General features: G+C 41.7%; 1 protein-coding gene across 1 annotated transcript; it reads left to right on the forward strand.

The window, feature by feature from the left end:
• Window positions 1-24: 24 nt before the first annotated feature.
• Window positions 25-17,296, forward strand: ALKBH1 (alkB homolog 1, histone H2A dioxygenase; the record flags this gene model as incomplete). The annotated part of the gene is made up of 6 exons (XM_084239786.1): window positions 25-207; window positions 2,372-2,480; window positions 5,795-5,957; window positions 13,892-13,982; window positions 15,895-16,088; window positions 16,867-17,296. 6 exons carry the CDS (start codon window positions 25-27, stop codon window positions 17,294-17,296), a joined length of 1,170 nt encoding a protein of 389 aa, XP_084095912.1.
• Between the last annotated feature and the right edge of the window lie 3,803 nt (window positions 17,297-21,099).

Here is a 21,099-nt window from a genome sequence, read left to right on the forward strand (position 1 = left end):
GGTCAGAAGAATGCAGGCGGCGAAATGGGGAAGATGGCGGCGGCCGTGGGCTCTATGGCGACGCTGGCGGCAGAGCCGGGAGAGGACGCCTTTCGGAAGCTTTTCCGTTTCTACCGGCAGAGCCGCCCCGGGACCGCAGACCTGGGAGGAGTCATCGACTTCTCGGCGGCCCAAGCAGCCTGCGGCACCGGGCCTGGGGCCCTCAAGGTACGGAGGGACGGACGGCGCGCCGCTCCCCGTCGCCTGCCTCGCCTCGGCTCACCTCGCTCCTTGGAGGGGCTGCAGTGTCCTCCCCGCCTCTCTTCGCGTACAGACTGGTCATCGTGAGGGCTTCTCGCCCTCTGCGGACGCGAAGTCGAACTGCCCCTGAAGCGTCAAATTCGCGACGCAGAGCTTTGCTGCCCAGTTCTTCACGCGACCATTTCTGCCACCTCGGGCCAGAAATGCCTGTGATTGCCCATCAGTCTTTCTGTTACGTGTCCATTCGCAGTTATGCCTCGATTGATGTTAAAACCCGTGAAATGTGTTTGGCGACTTTAGGGTAGCGTTCTGCAGCTGTGCAAACCAGCTCCCCGAGTAATCTCAGAATTGAAGGGATTGATGTTGTTCGATAAGCCACTGCCCATAAAACTGGTCCTTGTCTTCTCTGGGCCCTTTCAAAAGGGAACATCATGAGATTCTGAGATGACCTCCCAAAAGAGGACAGCGAAGGGCAAGTGAAACCAAGCACCATCCATTAGTTCTACCTGTTCCCATGGAATTAAGCGATAGGGGAGGTGGGGAAAAAGTGGACCCAGGGAGAGCTGCGTCTGCAGTGGAATGTGTGTTTTCTTTACAGTAGCTTTAACATTGATCTCTTCATTTGTTCTTCGTGTTGTCCACAGACTGCTGGATGCGGCATCCTTCACAAGCTTAGTAACAGCTCTAAATAAAATTGAAATGCTATAGTGACCCCATATTTGTCTAGAACTCAGCTTCTTAGCAACTTCTAACCCATCTAACTTTTGTTAGCAAATGGTAAGAGTTGTCAGTATAAGTTGGTAGCTGTAGAATAATACACTTTTCTCATGGGAGCCTCCCCAGTCATATCCTTGACCCATATTTTTACCGTAATATATACATACTTTTAAAATGTAAACAGTCTTGAGGAGGCATTGTGTCTAGCACAGCACCTAAAAGGCAAGATTCAATAAATGTGTTAGCTATTAAGTATATAAAAACGTGGATATTTAGTTCCCTAACTCAAAGCAGATTGAAAGTAGCAAATTAGAGCGGTGCATTGGAGAAAATGATGGTTAATAGTGCAGAAAGGAAAGGAGCAATAAATTTTTTTAAAAGCTCAGGTTTGGCTCAGCATAGGGTATAATAAAGACAGATTCACAAACTTTACATCTGAGGATGTTGCAGAATTACAGTGCAGTATTAAGTATGGTCTATCCAAGAAATCATTACAAAATATTTAAAATAAAAGCATTTTATCAGCCCATAGGTACCTGAAGAAAGTTAGATGGTCAGGACTCTCAGAAAGATCCAAGTAGCCATTTTATTATAAAGACTGGTTATATACCAGCGACTTATTGGTATTTGTTTGGCAGACTAATGAGGATAAAAGATTATATCTCTTTGGAAGAACATATTTGTGTTCTAAGACTAGCAACAAGCCATACCCTAAGTTTATTATTTATAAAAGAATAAAGTTTTTTTCTATATGTCCTTTAGTAATGGCATATTGGATCTTTCAACCAAATGAGATCCGTAATCTGTGCTTATGTGTAAAGAAATCTTCATAAGCCTTCTAAGTAATTAATGAAGGCAAAAGTTCTAAGTTTTGTTTTAAGTTCTAAGTTCAATGTAAAGTTTTATCTAAAGAGAGAAAAAGTAGTTATTTTTATCAAGCAGGATTCCCAGTGTTTTATTGGGAGCACTCTCTTTCCATGCTCTCACCTCCCCAAGTTTGTGTTCCTTATAGACCTGCTTAAGCACCAACTTAAGCTCCAAAAGCATTGTTAGCCATAACTGGTTGTGGTATTCCTGTACACCAAACACCTTTCATGATCCAGAGTCCTCTAAGAAATCACAAAGGTGTGGTACCATAGGAAAAAGTAGTTTTGAAGGCCCAGATAAGCCTGCTTCTCATTACCACTCAGTTTTTTGTAGCTCTCTAGTGTTTGTTAGTATTGAGGATATTATCTAAAGGGTTAAGTGACTTACCTAAAAGTCTTACATCAAGAAAGTATTAGAGCTAAGTTTAAGACCGCAGACTTAAAACTTCTAACTTCCCCCATACCAGAAATGTCCTTAGAGGCTAGAGGATCTCTGAGTTAACCTGTAAATAGCTCTAGCCTTCTGACTTATGTTTCCTTCCTGCCAGGTGGTCAGATCTCCGCTAAGTGTGTCCTCCGTGAGTGAGCATGATGCACATAGAGCAGGACTTCAGCCAGTCAGCAAGTGGCGAGCCTACGGACTTGAAGGCTATCCCGGTGAGTGCAGCTGACCTCAGAAGGCGAAATCACTCAGTCATCCATCCTCAAAGGAAGAGCAATAAGCAAGTAAATGGACAAAGAAAACCAAACACACAGAAGGAAAGTTTCCATTCCTAAATTCTGCCTCATCTTAAGATTTCCATTTATTTAGCATTCCCAAAAGATGAATTTGAGTCTATTGTCTGCCTTCTGTTGCAGAAAGTGACATACCAGGCACAAGTAAAAAAATTAAAGACACTGACTTTGGGTCACTACTCTAACTCTAAACACCTGCTGTCAGAAACACCACATTGGGGATCTCCCCGGTGGCACAGCAGGTTGAGCACGGCACTGTGAGACTGCTCACAGTCTCTGCAGCGCTGGTTCGATTCCCAGCCAGCTGGGGGATTCCCACATGGCGAGGCGGACCCTTCCTGTCTTGCCCACTGCTTCCCTCAGCAGTGTACTTCAGTCCTTCTACCTGTTCTGCTCCCTGCTCTGTCTCTGGCAAATTCTGTCACCTTCCCGTGCCTCTGGCCTGTACCCCAGTGCTTATATAAATAAATAAATCTTTAAAAAAAAAGAAAGAAATACCACTTTGAATGATAGAATAATTCATAATGATCCCTTCAGTCAAAAAATTTTGTCCTACATTCTCAAATGACAGAATTTAAAATTGTTGCTATCATCAAGGCTGAACCTTGAAAAGACAATTACAGTTAATGAGATCAAAAGTTCTAACAGGCTAATCAAGATTTTTTTTTTTGTAAAGATTTATTTATTTATGCATACAAGAGCTGTGGTACAGGCCAGAGATGTTGGGGTACAGGTGAGAAAATCCCCCAGAGACAGAGTAGGGAACAGAACAGGCAAACTGACTGAAATGCACTATTGAGGGGAGCAGCAGGCGAGACAGGAGAGGTCCACCTCATCCTGTGGGTTTCTCTCTGGCCAGCCGTGGTTCGAACTCTTGCTGCAGAGGCTGCAGATTGCTTCACAGTGCAGTGCTTAACCCCTTGTGCCACCAGGGAGGCCCTAATCAAGATTTTTTTTAAAGATTTATTTATTTATGCATACAAGAAGTGGGATACAGGCCAGAGGTGTAGGGGGGGTGAGAGGATTCACCAGAGACAGAGTGAGGAACAGAGCAGGCAGGTTGACCAAAGTACACTGCTGAGGGGAGCAGCGGGCGAGTTAGGAGAGGTCTGCTGTGCCATGTGGGTAGCTCCCTGGCTGGGGATTGAACTCATGCTGCAGAGGCTGCGAATAGCTTCATAGGTTGCATCTTAACCTCTTGCGCCAGCAGGGAGGCCCTAATCAAGAATTTTAAATTTTAGTGTTACTGGGAAACTCACCTTACAGATAGAGAAATTAAGATAATAATGAGTAGTGGATAATGTTATTAATCTTTCTAATCATGGGGCTATTATTAACTTTTTTAGATGATAACAAAATGTCTTATTTGGCCAAATAATCTTAGTATCTGTCATCCCCTTTCTTTCCAGAGCACATAAAGTTAATATTGTATTTGTGGTTTCAAATATGGATTGAGGGCTTCCCTGGTGGCACAAGGGGTTAAGCACAGCACTATGAAGCAATCCACAGCCTCTGCAGCATGAGTTCGATCCCCGGCCAGCCAGGAAGAAACCCACATGGCGAGGCAGACCTCTCCTATCTCATCTGCTGCTCCCCTCAGCAGTGTATTTCAGTTTGCCTGTTCTGCTCCCCACTCTGTCTCTGGTGGATCTTCTCACCCCCCACATCTCTGGCCTGTAACCCAGCTCTTGTATGCATAAGTAAATAAATCTTTTTAAAAAAAAAAATATATGGACTGAAAACGAGGACTTTCCCAAAAAAAATTAATTTTCTTTGTACTGAAGTTCAAATCTATTTATGTTACAGCTTGTAATATGTTATAACCGCTGAAGTGATTGTTAATAACATGGACAGCTGTAACAATTTTATGTTTCCTACTAAAGGACTTGAATACTTTCTTTCTGTACTAAGGAACGAAATACTTCAGTCATTTGACTGAAATCACAAAGAGTTGAAGGTTGACTTTATGAAAGCATTGCTCTCTATAAATGAAGAGCATGCGTCACCAGCAGCCTTTTGTGTATTCTTAGTCTTGAAAACTGCCCTTTAACTTTTCAGGCCTCCTTCCTGTTTTCAAGACCATGTTTCTCGACTGCTGTGCCTACTTCCCTTAACAGATTGTTCAAACAAGATTACCAACCCCACATAGGACTTCTGTTGTCAAGTTAGTGTACTTGCTTTTTGAAGCTTTCTGGGATTTTACTTTAAATCACGTCATTTAAGTTAGATCTTACTGTGTTCTTAGACACTTTATTCTGTCCTCCCTGCTCTTGTAAACTGCATTTAAGAGAACAAAATGTCCAAAACATGGTAGGTGACAAGTCTCCTCTTACTCTGACATGACCCTGTCAGACTCTGTCTGGACCCTGCTTGTTCTGAGGGAACCTGAGTACACTGCAGCCTGTCCTTACACAGGTGAACAGAGAGTGATGGGTCTAAAGACCAAACACTGAGTCTGGAAAGAGTAGACTTAAATGGTGAGCATAATAGCTTCAAACATTTGAGATGTTGCCACATACAGGAAGGGACAGGAAGCAGGGCAGACTAGTAGTTAAGGCCTTGGTTCTGATTCCAACTACCCAGATTCATGTCCTGGCTCTACTTTCTACTATTTGATCTTACATGAGCTTCTTGATCTTTAGCAGGGCCTGCCCCAGCATTTCAGAGCCAAATATAGAAGGGTAAATTTGAAACTTGAGAGATTATAGATTAATAACCAGTGGTACCATTCATTAGAACATGACTTTCAGATCTGTATATTAGTTAAATTCAAATAATTTAGCTTTCTGTACCTACAGTAAATGAAGTAAAGAGTTAAAGAAGTCTTGCATGACTTTATAAATTCTACCTGGTGAAAACTTCAGGGGAGACTTTTGGCAGTTTCAATTTTAAGGTTTGCTTTGAGGTGACACAATTCAAAGGTATGGAATATTTGTTTCTCCTGAAAATAATCTAGAAAGTCAGAGATATTTTCATAATGTTTAATATCTGGTGTTCATTATCAAAACATAGCATTTCCTTAAGTTCCTTCACTGAAGGAACGTCCATCTTCTAATATTGAAAAATGAGAATGAGAATACTTGCTTTCCAGTCTGGAGGCCATGAGGCATAATCAAAAGGAGATGGGGAATAAAGAATAACGTAGCGGAGATAAGGGTAGCAGCAAAAATAAATTATTTGAATAACTGATGGAGAATTTCCTCCTTTTCTTTTTTCCCTCCCACTTTTTTGTATAGGGTTTATTTTTATCCCAAACCCCTTCCTCCCAGGTTACCAGTGGCACTGGATAAAGCAGTGCCTTAAGTTATATTGCCAGAAACCTAATGTATGCAACCTGGACAAACACATGACTAAGGAAGAAACCCAAGATCTGTGGGAACAGAGCAAAGAGTTTCTGAGGTAAGTCTTATCATTCACAATAAATTGCAGGTATTCAGCAGGGGTCATCACAGATCTTTCAGAACTAATCTTTAACAGCATAGTGGAAGTGACTGACTTGTTTATTTTTCCCTTGTTTGCAAATGCAGCACGATTATATTCTTTCCCCTAGGAATGTATGGACAGATGTTTTGACAGTTATATTAAATTGAGATCCATTTTAAAGATTTATTTATGATGGCTTAGATGTTGAGTTCATCCTCATTAGTCATGGGACAGTCTATTTTCATTCAGCTTCAGCCCTTTTTTCTGCTTAAAGTGAGTTCCTTTAAAGACTCGTAGTGTTCTGGAAATAAGTAACACTGATAGCTTTTATTTCTCCTCTCCTCAGTGAAGTTAATGCTACTAACTTTTATGATAGGTCATAATTCATGACAATTAAAGTTTGTACCTTACTCTGATTTCAGCGTTCATTCACTAGTCCACAAATAATTAATTAAGGGTCAGTTGTGTACCAGTTGTGATATTAAGCATTGAAGATACAAAGCAAAATAGTGTACTCCCCCTGAACACAAGTAGTGCACACTCTGACAGAAACTCAGTATCAGTAGGAATCATTGTAATAGAGCTCAGAAAGTGTTACATAGGTGTTTGGAAAAATGTTATGGTATGGGGGCCAAAGGAAGAAATGATTCTTCTAGTCAGGGAGGAGCTGTCAAGAAAGATAAAATAATTTTTTTAATTGGGTTCATTATCCTCTTATTTTAACACTGTCCATTTGAGTGGGTCTTGATAAATGATTAGGAGTTTGCCAGTCAGAAGAACAAGAAGACTGTTTTGGAGAAAGAAAGCAGCAGTATTTAAACATTAAGTTGTTCTGTGAAATAGGAACACAGAAAGTATGTATTCATGTTTTTATTCAACATATATGTGTGGAGTTTCTGCTGTGTACCAGATACTGTGCTTGTGCTAGAGTTTCAAGGACAGGCATGGCACCATTTGTAGTTTAGTTGAAGACAGAGACATAAACATAGAATTATTTTTCAGCAGGTACAGGAGGAGAGATCATAATATATTATGGGAATAATCATGTAGCTAGCTAAATTCTGATAGACTGTGGAAAATGCTTCCTGGAAGTCATGAATGGAATTGGCAAGAGGTAAAGCAGAAAGGTAGGTTAGGGCCAGATTGTATAGAGTATAGTAATGTAGAGCACTAGTTCTGGAGTCAGAGTGCCTGGGTTCAACTCCCAGATTTCTCACTTACTAGCTATGTAAACTTCAACAAGTTTAACCTTTCTAGGCCTCATAATAGTCCTTTCCTCATTTAATAGTGTAAGGATTAAACAAGATGCATGAGAAATCCTTGGCTCAATCTGTTAAAAACCAATATACCATCTTAGTATGTTCTATTTGTATTTAAGTGACTCTAATGTTGCAGTTTTCAGAAACTGTCAAACTAATTCTAAGAGGAAAAATAGACTTTCTTAAGTTGGAGGGGAAGACAAATTTACTGGTTCTCCTTAGAAGTCCAGTGCACTATCCATTGCACCGCAGAGCCTGTTGGTTCTCCTTTAAAACCACCCTGAGTCGGGCCTCCCCTGGTGGCGCAGTGGTTGAGCGCTGGGTTGCGAGGCTGTGGCGCCGGTTCGATCCCCAACCACCTGCGAGGGTCCCACATGGCACGCAGACCTCTCCTGCTGTGCCCGTTGCTCCCCTCAGCAGTGTGTTTCATCAGTCTGCCTGTTCTGTTCCCCGCTGTGGCTCTGGTGAGTTCTCTCACCCTCTCACGTTTCTGACTGTGCCCAGTGCTTGTATAAATAAATCTTTAAAAAAAAGAAAGAAAAAACCACCCTGAGTCTCTAAGTTGTGGTATGTACAAAAGCAATAACTGTCTTCTTTAGAACTGAGAGGAAAATAAAGGAAGATCATGGTTGAATGAAATTGGTCCAAGAGAGTTTGTTACTAAACCAACTGGTGTTTTCAAGTAATTGATTTTTTTTTTCCTTCTGACAAATGACTCTTCAGAAATCCCAGTTGTCATCTTCTAATATAGCACAGAGGAATCACTAGTAAATCATCCTGTAAACAATAGTGAGATCCATTTTTTGGCCTAATAAATTAGCAAAAATAAAAAATGTTATTATCATACTTTCTGTTATCAAAGGTTGGAAGAAAATGGTATGCTCAGACATTGCTAGCCACATTGAAAATTGACTAATTCTCCTTCTCACACTATATGATATGTGATTCCATTTCCTCATCTACGAAACAAAGGAATTGGACCAGATAAAACATTCAAGGTGGTTGAATCTTGATTAGTCAGAGGCACCTGGGTAGTAGATGCCAGCTTTTCCCCAATTCTGACATCCAGAGCATGTCAGAAAGGGAACAGACTCTGCAATACCAGAAGATTCCCCTGGAGATTCTGATTTTTTACCATAATATCCACATTTAGAACCACTGAACTAAAGTACTTCTAAGTATCCTTTCAATTTTAACTTTCTAGCTTTCTGTGGTCAGGGAAGAAGAAACTTTAAGTAGGAAATGAAGAAGAAATATTTGAATTTAGAAGCAAAAAGAGGTCTATTTACAAAATTAGGGCACCTAAATGCTTTGTTCAAAATTTATTGTTAATGGGGCCACCCTGGTGGCCCCCCTCAGCAGTGTATTTCAGTAGATCTGCCTGTTCTGCTCTGCACTCTGTCTCTGGTGAATCTTCTCACCCCCCGCACCTCTGGCCGACACCCCAGTCCTTGTATGCATAAATAAATAAATCTTGTTTTAAAAAAATGTATTAATGAATAGTATAGCTAGAGATTCTTGCACAAGAGTACAATCATTAGGTATAAGCATCCTAGCCAGTCTCCTTTGTCTCTTCTTGCTCCCCTTCTATTTTCTACATAAGAGTCTTCTCTTATAGTTTCTCATCTGCAGCAGTTCAGTTCTGATACACTCTGTCAGAGTCAGCAGACACCACATGGTAAGGGCATGGTCCCCACTAAGTCTGCCTTCACTTCAGACATAAAAACCACAAGTGTCAGAGATGTCCAGACAACCCACACTTCTAACCAAGTGGTTACAAATTTAAGAGCATTCCCATGACTCCCCTCAGGCTCAGTAACTTCCCAGTACAGTCACAGTTCAGGAAAGCATTAAACCTAAGATTACAATACTGTTTTAAAGGTTACAAATAAACAAAGAGACACAGAACAATGTCTGGAAAACAGAGCTTCCATGGCCTCCAAGCCCCATGAAATCAGGATTTGTTACCCTCCCAGGAAGCTGTCCCACACCTTAGTGTCCAGTTTTTATTAGGTTTTTGCTACCTGATCGTAATTGATTGAACTCATTCTGTAAGCCCTGAACTGTTCCCTGAGTTCCTGCTGATGATTACTTAACTCAAAACTGCAACCTAATCACAGTGTTGGTCTTTCTAGGTTGCCAGCCCACAACCTGTGCTATCTCCTTAACCTAAACTCCAGTCTGTCTTTAGATCCTGCTGTGAGTAACAAAACTAGTACCATCCCTCAGGAAATCAATGGATTTAAAGTTCCATCCCAAGAAAAAGGGACAAAAGTCTACAAGCCCATCACACTCAAAATAAAATCCAACATTTTTACCATAGCCTAGATGATCTGGCCCAACCACCTCTCCCATCTTATCGCCTACCATTTCTTTGCATTTATTCTCTAGCCATATTAACCTCCATGCTAATCCTTGAACACATCAGTCCTGCTCAGATTCTCTGTACAAGGTATTCCTTCTACCTGGAAAGTTCTTCCCTTAGAAAACCAAGGGTGCGCTTCCTTTAGTTCCTTGTTCTAATATCATTTAAGAAGAGATGATTCCCTTATTCAGTTTAAAGTAGTCCCCTGCTGGGCCTCCCTGGTGGCGCAAGGGATTAAGCACCGCACTGTGAAGCAATCTGCAGCCGGCCAGGGAGCAACCCACATGGCACAGCAGACCTCTCCTGACTCGCCCACTGCTCCCCTCAGCAGTGTACTTCTGTCAATCTGCCTGTTCTGCTCCCCGCTCTCTCTGGTAAATCCTCTCAACCCCCCCCCCCCCACACACACACACACCTCTGGCCTGTTCCCCAACTCTTGTATGCATAAAATAAATAAACCTTTTTTTTAAAAATGAAATAAAGTAGTCCCCTGCTTTCCCCCTACTCTTTATCCCCTTGCCCTATTTTTTAATTCTTCAGTGCATAACAGTTACTAAATATTTATTTACAGAATTAGTTAATGAATACTTGCTGTTCCTTTTAAATTGTGTGAATGTTTTATTGTTCAAAAACAACATTTTAAAGAATAAGACAGAAGGAAATATAAATATAAGCAAAAGCTTTATTCCATTAGTTAGCTTAGGAAATGCATGTATCCATTTTCATATATGTGAAAGCTTATTTCCATTGATATCCTCAATATAGAAGCAAAGTTATTCCCTTCCCCTTAACTATTCCTTTAGGACTTTAACTGATGCCAGCCTCCCTGGAGGCACAAGGGGTTAAGTGTCCGCACTATGAAGCTATCAACAGCCGCTACTGCACAAGTTCTATCCCCACCCAGGGAGTTGACCCACAAGGTGCAGCAGACCTCTCCTTTCTCTCCCTCTGCTCCTCTCAACAGTGTATTTCAGTAGATCCACTTGTTCTGTTCCCCACTCTGTCTCTGGTGAATCCTCTCACAACCCCCGCACCTCTGGCCTGCACCCCAGCTCTTGTATGCATAAATGAATGAATCTTTAAAAAAAAAAAAAGATTGTAAATGATGCTGTTGTAATACTTACAGTGAGTCCAGTCATTTGTTTACATCAGTCTGGTTTTGATAATATAGTATGAGTGTTTCATCAGAATAAAATGATTTCTTACTAAACTAAAAAGGGATGACAGATATTCTATTTTTTTTTTTAAGAGCTGGGGAGCTAGGGTACAGGCCAGAGTTGTTGGGGGGTGAGGGGATTCACCAGAGACAGTGGGGAACAGAATAGGCAGATGACGGAAGTACACAGCTGAGGGGAGCAGTGGGCGAGTCACGAAAGGTCTGCTGCGCCATGTAGGCTGATCTCTTGTGCTGCAGTGGCTGCCAATAGCTTCATAAGTTGTGTCTTAACCCCTTGCGCCACCAGGGAGGCACTCATTTTGGTTTTTCATGTTAGCTGGAGTATTGTTTCTCATAGCATGGTCCCAAGCCAACAGCTTCAGCATCACTTGCAAGCTTAATAGAAATGCAGGTTCTTGGGCCCCACCCTAGACATGATGAATCAGAATTTATAGGCCTGGCCCCAGTCATGTTAGTTTTAACAAGCCCTGTTGGTGGTACTGACGGCAGTAATGTTTGGCAGAAACTAAATGGGATAAAGCTTCTGTAACAACTCTTGCCATCTGGATACTCGGGGCACCATCCATTCTAAGTTCTGGAAACCAGGTTTATGCTGCTCACTTCAGCATCTTCCTTTTCTCCCAGAAAACATAGTTCCAGTTTCTATAAACTCATCCTTCTTTTCTATCTCCTATCGTTGAGACTGTCTTTAAATAAGGATTTGGGTACCAAATAATATCTTGAAAAGGATAATAAACAGAATGGGTCACTTTTGCAGGATAGGCTTGTAACTCTGTAACCACATTTGTATTGCCATTGATCACAAATCACATGAGTCCAGAAAGGGGCCATAGCTATTTGTCTGTCTCAGGGCTACTGAAATAGAGTATGTCCTCCAGAGGGGAACATCAGGGAATTCTATTGTTTGTACCTTTAACTGAAGAAACAGTGGTAGAACGTGTTTTACCATTTTAGTTTGCATTATTTTAGTTTTTACAAACAGAACATTTAAATAATGAATGGTGGTTATTCATAGTACATCAATCAACCAGTTGCCATCACTGGCCAAACCTACTATATCTCTTCCCCTAAGTTGGTTGGCTTATTGGTTTGTTTTCTAGTGTGAAAGACTTAATAGAATTGGTGTATATTTAAAGAGAGAAGAAAGGATATTCCTAATACTAGCTTCCCAATAAAACCCCCATATTATGCATCCCTCGTTGGCTAACATGGTTGGCAAAGCAGGGCTGCTGAGGCCTGAAAGCTTGCCACAAGTCTAAGGTACCTGCTGGCGGGGAACCACAAGAAGGGGGTTGAGCAGGTCCCAAAGAGCTGTGACAGAAGGAGTTACCACATCAAGGTAACAGGTGCTATTGTCTCTGCCAAGGACACCTCTCTGAGGTGTCTCTCTTACTGTCTCTTCCAAGTCTCCTATATGTCTTTCCTCCACATCTCCAACTCTCCCTCCCTGCAGTACCAAGGTGCAAGTCAAGCCACAGAAGCAAGACACTTGCCCTATATTGTCTATGTTGTCTGTCTCCTGTTGTGCCAGGGTTACCCAAGGTCACACCTTCAGTGATACACCATGTTACTCACAGGTCTAAACATATAGTTGTATTCATGGATGAGATGTATTATGTGAAGGAATGCAGAGAAAAATCAGCAGAGGAAAAATGTATAGGGAGCAGGTGCAAGCTTCCAGGGCATCTCCTAGTAAAGTCTCCCAAGATGTGCTTTATTCCCCCAGCAACAAGTTGGGACAACGTGTATGAGATGTTGTCTGTAGGGAAGCCTGATAGCCAGGTTTTTACTAGGAGCCAATCACACAGGCAGACTCCCAAAGGAAAGCACATGTGCAACAGAATCAATTTGTTTGTGTAGTTCCAGCATAGTATGCCACAGTTCTGGGGATGGTGTGAACCTTCCCCCAAAATCAAGTTCCAGATGCCTGCCAAGGGCCAAACTTGTAAACAGGCCTTTCAAAAGAGAGCAATCAGATCCACTATGTCTCTTTTCTTCACAACTATCCTAAATAAATCAGTGTTTGTTCCATTCCTTCTAGCTACTGGTCTTGATGTATGTCTATGTCATGATGTACTTCTTAGAATGTAAACTTTGTGAGCACAGATAGCCTCTATTTATTCTGTAAACTCTTTGTCAGACATCAAGATGAGTGCCACTTCCACTGTGGGCCTCTAATAAATCCTTTGCTTCTGCTTCTGCTGTGTGCCTTTACTGCCTACTCCCTGTTTAAATGCTGGCCATTCTTCAACGCCATGCTCAACTCCCAGCTCTGCTCTGCAGCCTTAACTGATCGGAAAGCTGAATTTAAGCTCAACTTTTTCTTAATTCTAGTGGCCCTCAAGGTTTTGTCCTGTATTTTAGTGCTAGATTATATACTGCCTTAAGTTTTCCCCCTCGTTTCTTATACATGTCAGTTATCTCCTGTCAGAATATAAACTCCATAAGCAGTAGGATCTTCTTTTAAGCAGCAGTGTTTTTGGACCAAAAAAAAAATGGATTAATTATGTAAATTACATAGAAAAAATAGATCTAGCAGTCTCATGTTTTTAGACATCTAGAGGTGAATCAAACAAATTAGTTTCCTTTTTAGAAAAAGAGTAGTTAATCCCATAGATTTGATCAGACAAGATATAATTGCAGAAAGGACACCACTCTATTTTACAGAAACCGCCTGTGGTTTGAACAAGGGGATTTCAGAAACCAAATCAATTACAGTGGTCCTTAATTGTCAGCTAAGCCTCAATTATCTAAGCTGTGTTGTACAGGGTTAGCCAAATTTTCAATTACCCATAATGCTCTTAGTCCCTTTTCCTATGGACAGGTGAAGACATTTCTGCTGTCATTCTTGTTTTAACATTGAACTGCTGCAGACTTGCCATTTAAAATTGATCCCATTCAGCAGTGGGTCTAGAACCAAGCACTAGAAATTAGAAATTTTTCTTTTTAAATTAAATGTGTGATCAGTTCATTTGTTTGTTCTATTTTCCCTTGTCAAGATTTAAGGTAAGAGTTTATACCTTGGAAAACCAATTTAGACTCCAGTGTCCATAAAAAGGGCTGTTGCTGCCATTTGAGATGAATAAATCTTTGTCTCCAATTTCTGCAGGTATAAAGACTTAAATAAACGAAGACCCCGAAGTTTACTAGAGAAATTACGCTGGGTGACCCTAGGCTACCATTACAACTGGGATAGTAAGGTATTCAATTTTTCTTAATTCCATCATTTTTTCATTTTTATGCTTCTAGCCATGTGGTTAGATTTCTTCCTGGTCAGGCTTAAAGTATCAGATTATCCATTTTGGGAGGATCTCTTTTTTTTTTTTTTTTTTTTTAATTTTTTTTTTTTAACTATTTTATTTATTTATACAAGAACCGGGATACAGGCCAGATGCGTGGGAGGGTGAGAGGATTCACCAGAGACAGAGCGGGGAACAGAACAGGCAGACTGGCGAAATACACTGCTGAGGGGAGCAGCGGGCATGACAGGAGAGGTCTGCTGCATCATGTGGGTTGCTCCCTGGCTGAGGATTGAACCTGCACTGCAGACTGCAGACAGCTACACAGCGTTGTGCTCAACCCACTGTGCCACCGGGGAGGCCCAGTTTTGAAAAATTAAATAGGAACTCTTTATTTGCATCAGTAGAGGGAAAAGAAAAAAAATAAACATATTCTAGTTGATGAGGCTTGGTCATCCGTCAGGACTTGTAACTTAACCTGAAGTCACTTCTGGCCAAAGTGAATGCTTTCTTCCCCTCTCTATGACACTGTTGGTCCAGCTAGAATACAACAGGACACTAGTGAAGATGTGACACAAACATGGATTTCTAACCAGGTTTCAAGTGTTTGAGCAGAGGGAAAAGAGGAGAGGAGCATCCAATCAAAAGAAGAGTGTTGAGTGCAGGCTACCACTGCTAGAGCCGCCCCCACCTGCGTGGGGACTGCCACCTTTTCACTCTTGTGAACTGTGTACAGAGGAGTCTGGAGGGAGAGCTATGGCTCTAATGGGTTTGTTTGTTTTAAAGAGAGAAAGAGTATTTGTGATCCTTAGATACGACAAATAGAGGCAGTGCAGATTGGTAAGTGCTGAATATTACTTTCATTTTAATGTCCTGCCTAGGCCCCTAGTATAAGCCAGTTTCAATTCAGAATTTTTGAGCATGTTGTAACTTCAGACCAGTGAAATCAGCTCTAAGCTGTGTTGCAGGCTTGGGTCTAAAACCAAAATGGTAATGGTATTTGAGTTGTCTTTTTTTTTTTAAATAAACTTTATACTTTAGGATAGTTTTACAGAAAAATTGAATAGATGATACAGAGACTTCCTACAAAAGGAAATTCTCCCTATTATTATCTTACATTAGTGAGCCTCCCTGGTGGCGCAAGGGGTTAAGCACTGCACTATGAAACAGTCCGCAGCCTCTGCAGCACGAGTTCGATCTCCGGCCAGGGAGGTGACCCACATGGCGCAGCAGAACTCTCCTGTCTCGCCCGCTGCTCCCCTCAGCAGTGTGTTTCAGTCATTCTGCCTGCTCTGCTCCCAACTCTGTCTCTGGTGAATCCTCTCACTCTCTGCACCTCTGGCCTACAGACCCCAGCTCTTATATACATAAATAAATACAATAAATCTTTTTTAAAAATCTTACATTAGTACAATACCTTTGTCTCAATCAGTGAGCCAATAGTAGCATGTTATTACAGTCATGAAGTTCATACTACCTTCAGATTCCCTTAGTGTTTAGCAAAAATTCTTTTTCTGTTCCGGGATACATTGCACTTCGCATGTTTCCTTAGACAGTGACAGTTGTGAGTTTCTTTTTTACCCTACCAGAATTATCCTGTCTGGGGCTGAAGTATACTAGAGAGAGGTGTGGTAATTGCCTCCTGCGTGGACTCCCTGCAGGGTATATCTGTCTAGCATGCTGCCTGCCCTATAGTAGGCGCTTGGGGTTTTGAATACTTCATTATTAGGTTACCAGATGCCTCCAGTGGAGAAATCATGCTTGTGTTATTATTACATATAAGTCAGTTGGTTTGAAATTAATCTTATGCCACAGTTTCCCGTTTTCCTGAGATCATTGTTTATTTTTCTTATTTTCCCTACTTTTATCAAAGAAATACTCAGCAGATCATTATACACCTTTCCCTTCTGACCTGGCTTTCCTCTCAGAGCAAGTAGCCGCTGCCTGTGGGTTTCAGGATTTCCAAGCTGAAGCAGGTATCCTGAATTACTATCGATTAGACTCCACACTAGGAATCCACGTGGACAAATCTGAGCTAGATCACTCCAAACCCCTGCTATCATTCAGGTAAGTTAGATTTAGGGTTTTGGAAATACATTTTATAACTTCATTCCTTTTTCTAAAGCATTTTTGAGCTCAAGTAAATAAAACATTAAACTTTTTAAAATGGTGGAACTCATCATTCACTTCTGGGCTCCTTCACAACGTATCATGAGTAAAATTAGCCTAGACCTTTAAGAGCAGTGACCAGTCACTGTAACTATTTCTGCTTAAGATGTTTGGGGTCTGCTTTTGTAATGAGAGGTATTGTCAGTGTCTTTGTGAAATAAGTAGAAAGCCATACATAAGGCAAAGTGAGAGGCCTTTTTGAAAAAGAAGAGGAAAATTCAAAAGCCCAAATAGTTTATTCTCCTTGACTCCCTGAACATGATTAATTTTATACAGAGTATCTCACAAAGAAAGTACCTAAACAGAATCTTTTATTATCTTTAAAGTAAATTAGCATGTAATAATAAAGGACTCCAATATTTTATTTGAACACTTAAAGGTACATCAATAGCACCTACGTGGATAATGTTAAGATTTAATTTTTAATTTACATTTTCAACTGCTTTGCTTTGAATTTTATTTTGCAGCAACTCTGTGGCTCCTACCTTTAGGTTGCAGATCATGGTTGCTACCTCGGACACAAACCAGCAGAGAAGGAACTTAGCACAGTTTAAAATGGAGGATTTGGGAACAATAAATATCAGCTGAAATTAGAAAATTATGCAATTGGCATAACCTTCCCCTGATTAGTAACAGAAGTGTGCTGTTGTGTTTTGTTTCACTTGTCTTTTTGTAGCTTTGGACAGTCTGCCATCTTTCTCCTGGGCGGCCTCAAAAGAGATGAAGCCCCCACCGCCATGTTTATGCACAGCGGTGACATCATGGTAATGTCAGGTTTCAGCCGCCTGTTGAACCATGCCGTCCCTCGGGTCCTGCCAAGTCCGGAGCGGGAAAGCCTGCCCTGCTGCCTTGCGACGCCTCTCCCAGCTGTGCTGCCCAGAGACTCAGTGGTGGAGCCCTGTTCAGAAGAGGACCGGCAGGTGTGCGCCAGCTACTTAAAAACTGCTCGTGTTAACATGACTGTCCGACAGGTGCTGGCCACAGACCAGGACTTCCCTCTGCAGCCTGTGGAGGAACCTAAAAGAGACATTGCCACAGAAGGTCTCTGCCATTTGGATGGCGAGAGAAGCCCATTCAAACGAGCACGGTTAAACCCTGACTCTTGAGGTGTGGAGATGCCATTCTCCTCCTCGGGCAGGGCTTCTGGTAAATGACTGTGCTGTTTTCTGTTGCCATAGATTTTCCCAAAACAAGCCAAAAACAGGGGAAACTCATCACTCATCACATTGTTTGCTTTGAAACCTATCCTGAAGAGAGAAGTTGTCAGGCACCGTGTGGAAAGTCCCGGGAAGCATCGCCTTCCACAGCAGCTTCTCAGCCTCTGCCATTATCTCGGGGGAAAGCAGAAGGGAATTTCCACCTCTATAAGCTTTTTAAATACCTCAGGTTTAGTTAATGGGAAATACAGTATCCTTCCTACCACTCTATCTGGTGATTTGTGATAAATCTGGAGTTCCATGCATCAGCCTTTAATCTCACCTTAATCCATCCAGTCACCATCAAATCCTTTGCTCTTTTCTGACCTTCACAGAAGATTTCTACATTAATTAAGACAATCCTACATGAATTAAGAAAAGAAATTAATCACACTGTCTCTATTGCCTACAGGGTAAAGATTTATAAACCCAAGGAAAGGGTGAGAATAGTTTCCCCCACCATCCTTCAGGTCTCTAAACTCTCCCTGTTGGCTTTTTAATGCAGTTTTAGTTGTTGGACTAAAAAAGTCCTGAGGGTATTCTGTAACTGTTTTCTCCGTGAATAAACTTACTCAATTTTAAATTGAAGCTCTGTACCTGTCATTGAGGGTTAGTGTATCTGTGATTAGTTTTTTTTTTCCTATTTTTACATGTTAAGTTTTTCATGTTATCTAGCTGTTCCTGCTCTACACGTTCTTTGCAGCTTGTGTCACAGATAATATTCCTTAATACTCCCATCACTGCTGTCATTTTTGATTGTAGACAGCCTGAAAAATGCACGAAACGTGGAGTTTTAACCTCTATACCCCATCTCAGCTTGACTCGCTGTATCCTGAGCGAAGTTACTTACATTTCTCTGGACCTCAGTTTCCTCCTTCATCAAATGATAATATTTGCTACCATCTTCCTAGAGGGATATTGATATTTCAAATGGGAATTTAGTGTTCCTTTCTGGAAACGTGTGCCAAATTTTATTACTAAATGGACTCTTAGAAATATCCCAGCTTATTTGCTCATGTGGATGTCTGACTGGAAGCCACTTTGATACCTGCTGCTTGCACCATGACTTGCTGAATTTGCATTCTCTGCCCTGCATTTCTTTTCCTTACAAGTACTGAATATTGAGTTCATTCTATAATCTCAGGGATTTTTTTTTTAAAGTTTGATTTATGCATACAAGAGCTGGAGTACAGGCCAGAGATGTGGAGGGTGAGAGGACTCACCAGAGACAGAGTGGGGAACAGAACAGGCGGATCTACTGAAATACACTGCTGAGGGGAGCAGCAGGTGAGACAGGAGAGGTCTGCTGCGCCATGCGGTTTCCTCTCTGGCTGGCTGGGGATCAAACTCGTGCTGCAGAGGCTGCGGATTGCTTCATAGTGCAGTGCTTAACCCCTTGCGCCACCAGGGAGGCCCAATGTCAGAGATTTTTAAGGAATAAAAGATAATAGTAGATTCAACCCTCATGTGTAACTAGGTCCAATTATAGGAAAATTTTACATAATGAAAATTACTGCTGGAAAAATCCCTTAAATTTTCTATAATGTATATTATATGTAACCCACTGGAAACCAATATACTGCTGTTCAGTAAACCCAAAAGTCAGCTTGTCCTTCAGCATTAGAACAGATCACTCAGTTGAGTATCAGGTAAAGGTGTTGACTTGTGTTTAGGAGCAGTGTTGCAAGAAAATTACATGTTCAGACTGTAAACTCACACTGCATGAATCCATCAAGATGTTTATGCTAGGAGAGGCAAGTGGAAACTGAGGCCAGACAAGAGAATAACAGATTCCTCTCCCCAGTCCCAGGCTCCCTCTAGGCATGTGCTAATTGAGTGGGATGGTGAGCAGTTGAATGTTTGCATTCCACTCGCATTTTTATTTCAAGAGTGAGACATAGAGTTGAAGATGTGTATATTATAACTTCAACCATAAGAAGAAAATTAATTCAGGAAAAATGAAAAGTTAGGTGTCAGCAAACTATGACTCATGCCCTATTTTTCTCCCCCTCCCCCCCATAGATTAAAGATTTGTTTTCACATATTTAAATTGGGCAGGATCAAAAGAATATTTTGTGACACATGAAAATTACATGAAATTTGAATTTCTGCCACATTCATTTACAGGTTATCTGTAGTTACTTTCATGCTAGAATGACAGAGATGAGTAATTGTCTACAAAGCCTAAAAGATATAAACATCTTTTTAAAAAAAAATTATGCATGCAAGAGCTGGGGCACAGGCCAGAAATGCGGAGGGTGAGAGGGCTCACCAGAGACAGAGAGGGGAACAGAACAGGCAGACCAACCGAAGCATACCGCTGAGGGGAGCAGTGGGTGAGTCAGGAGAGGTCTGCTGCGCCATGTGGGTTGCTCCCTGGCTGGAGGCTGCGGACTACCTCATAGTGCGGTGCTTTAATCCCTTGTGCCACCAGGGAGGCCCCCAAACTGACCTTTTATAGAATAAGTTTGCCAGCCCCTAGAAAACTGGCTCAACCCCATAGAAAGGAACCTGAAACCAGGAGAAGGGAGCAAGGAAAGATTTTTTTCTTTATCATTATTGCATGCCAAAGGGAGAAGCAAAAATGCCAGAGTAGATACTCAGTATGACCTAGGAAGTGTCAGGCATGAAGTCACAAATGTGAAAAAAAAAAACGTGTTAAGAGCCTGGGAAACTGGCTCTCTGGTCTGTGCTGGTGGGAATGTAAGTTCTGAAGCCTCTGAAGGCACAGATTGGCATCAAGCAACATGTAACTACATTCCAGTTTGGCCAGGGCAGTCTGAACTCTGTCCTCTTAGACCTGATCTGGTTTAATGATACATTATATATATGGTCATCCCAATTCATTTTTTTAATGTGTACTTGTAGTGGCAGGAAGGCGTGGGCAGGATCTGTATCATCCTATACAGACGGGTGAAGGAGGAGTCCTGGAGCCCTCGGTGGATTTTTCAGGTCTTTGCTGAGTTTACCAGGTACACGGCAGGCAGGGGAGCCAGGGAGCCGGGAGACTGGCAGGTGTCCCACCCACAGTAAGTCTTCTCTCTTTCTGGGCTCTCTGGCGTTCTCTTGTGGTCTCTGCTTCTCTGCTGGTTCTCTTTCCTTCTCTTGTTTCTTCTCCTTCTAGTGGTTCCGTTCTTTGCTCCCATTCTGCAACACCGCCCTTACAAGCCCAGTCTCTCAGCCCAGGTATACCCACCTACTCCAGGTGCCCGCCGTCGGGCATGCATGCAGGACCGCAGGGATCCATCATCAATCCTAATGGCAGGAGGGCAGAAAAGCCTGATACTTTATTTACCCCACAATACTATTTGACTCTACATTTCTTTTCTAGGAGTTGAGTCTAAGAAAGTAACTAGAGCTGTCCACGAAGACTTCTGTAAGGATGTTTATAAATAGTAAGATCTTGAAGAAGTAAGATCAATATCCAGAGATAAGGAGTTGACTGGTTAGATTTGTCTATTGGGTTGACAAAATCTTCTCCATACTAGGACCTGTTCTTCCAATGCACAAAGTACCTGCCTTCCCGGGACTTCCCTGGCGGGTATGCGGGAATCAGACAATGGAACCATACAAGGGAAAACTGAAACTATTAAAAGTCATGTTTTGGAGCAACAGCTTTGTGGGGAGATTCATTCTGTATGTACACTACACACGGTATATTGTAACTTAATTTGGTACAGAGTGTTTATTTTCAACATAAAAGCCTGGAAAGA

Source organism: Talpa europaea (assembly GCF_964194135.1).
Source record: "Talpa europaea genome assembly, chromosome: 8".
In the NCBI taxonomy this organism is placed as follows: Eukaryota; Metazoa; Chordata; class Mammalia; order Eulipotyphla; family Talpidae; genus Talpa; species Talpa europaea.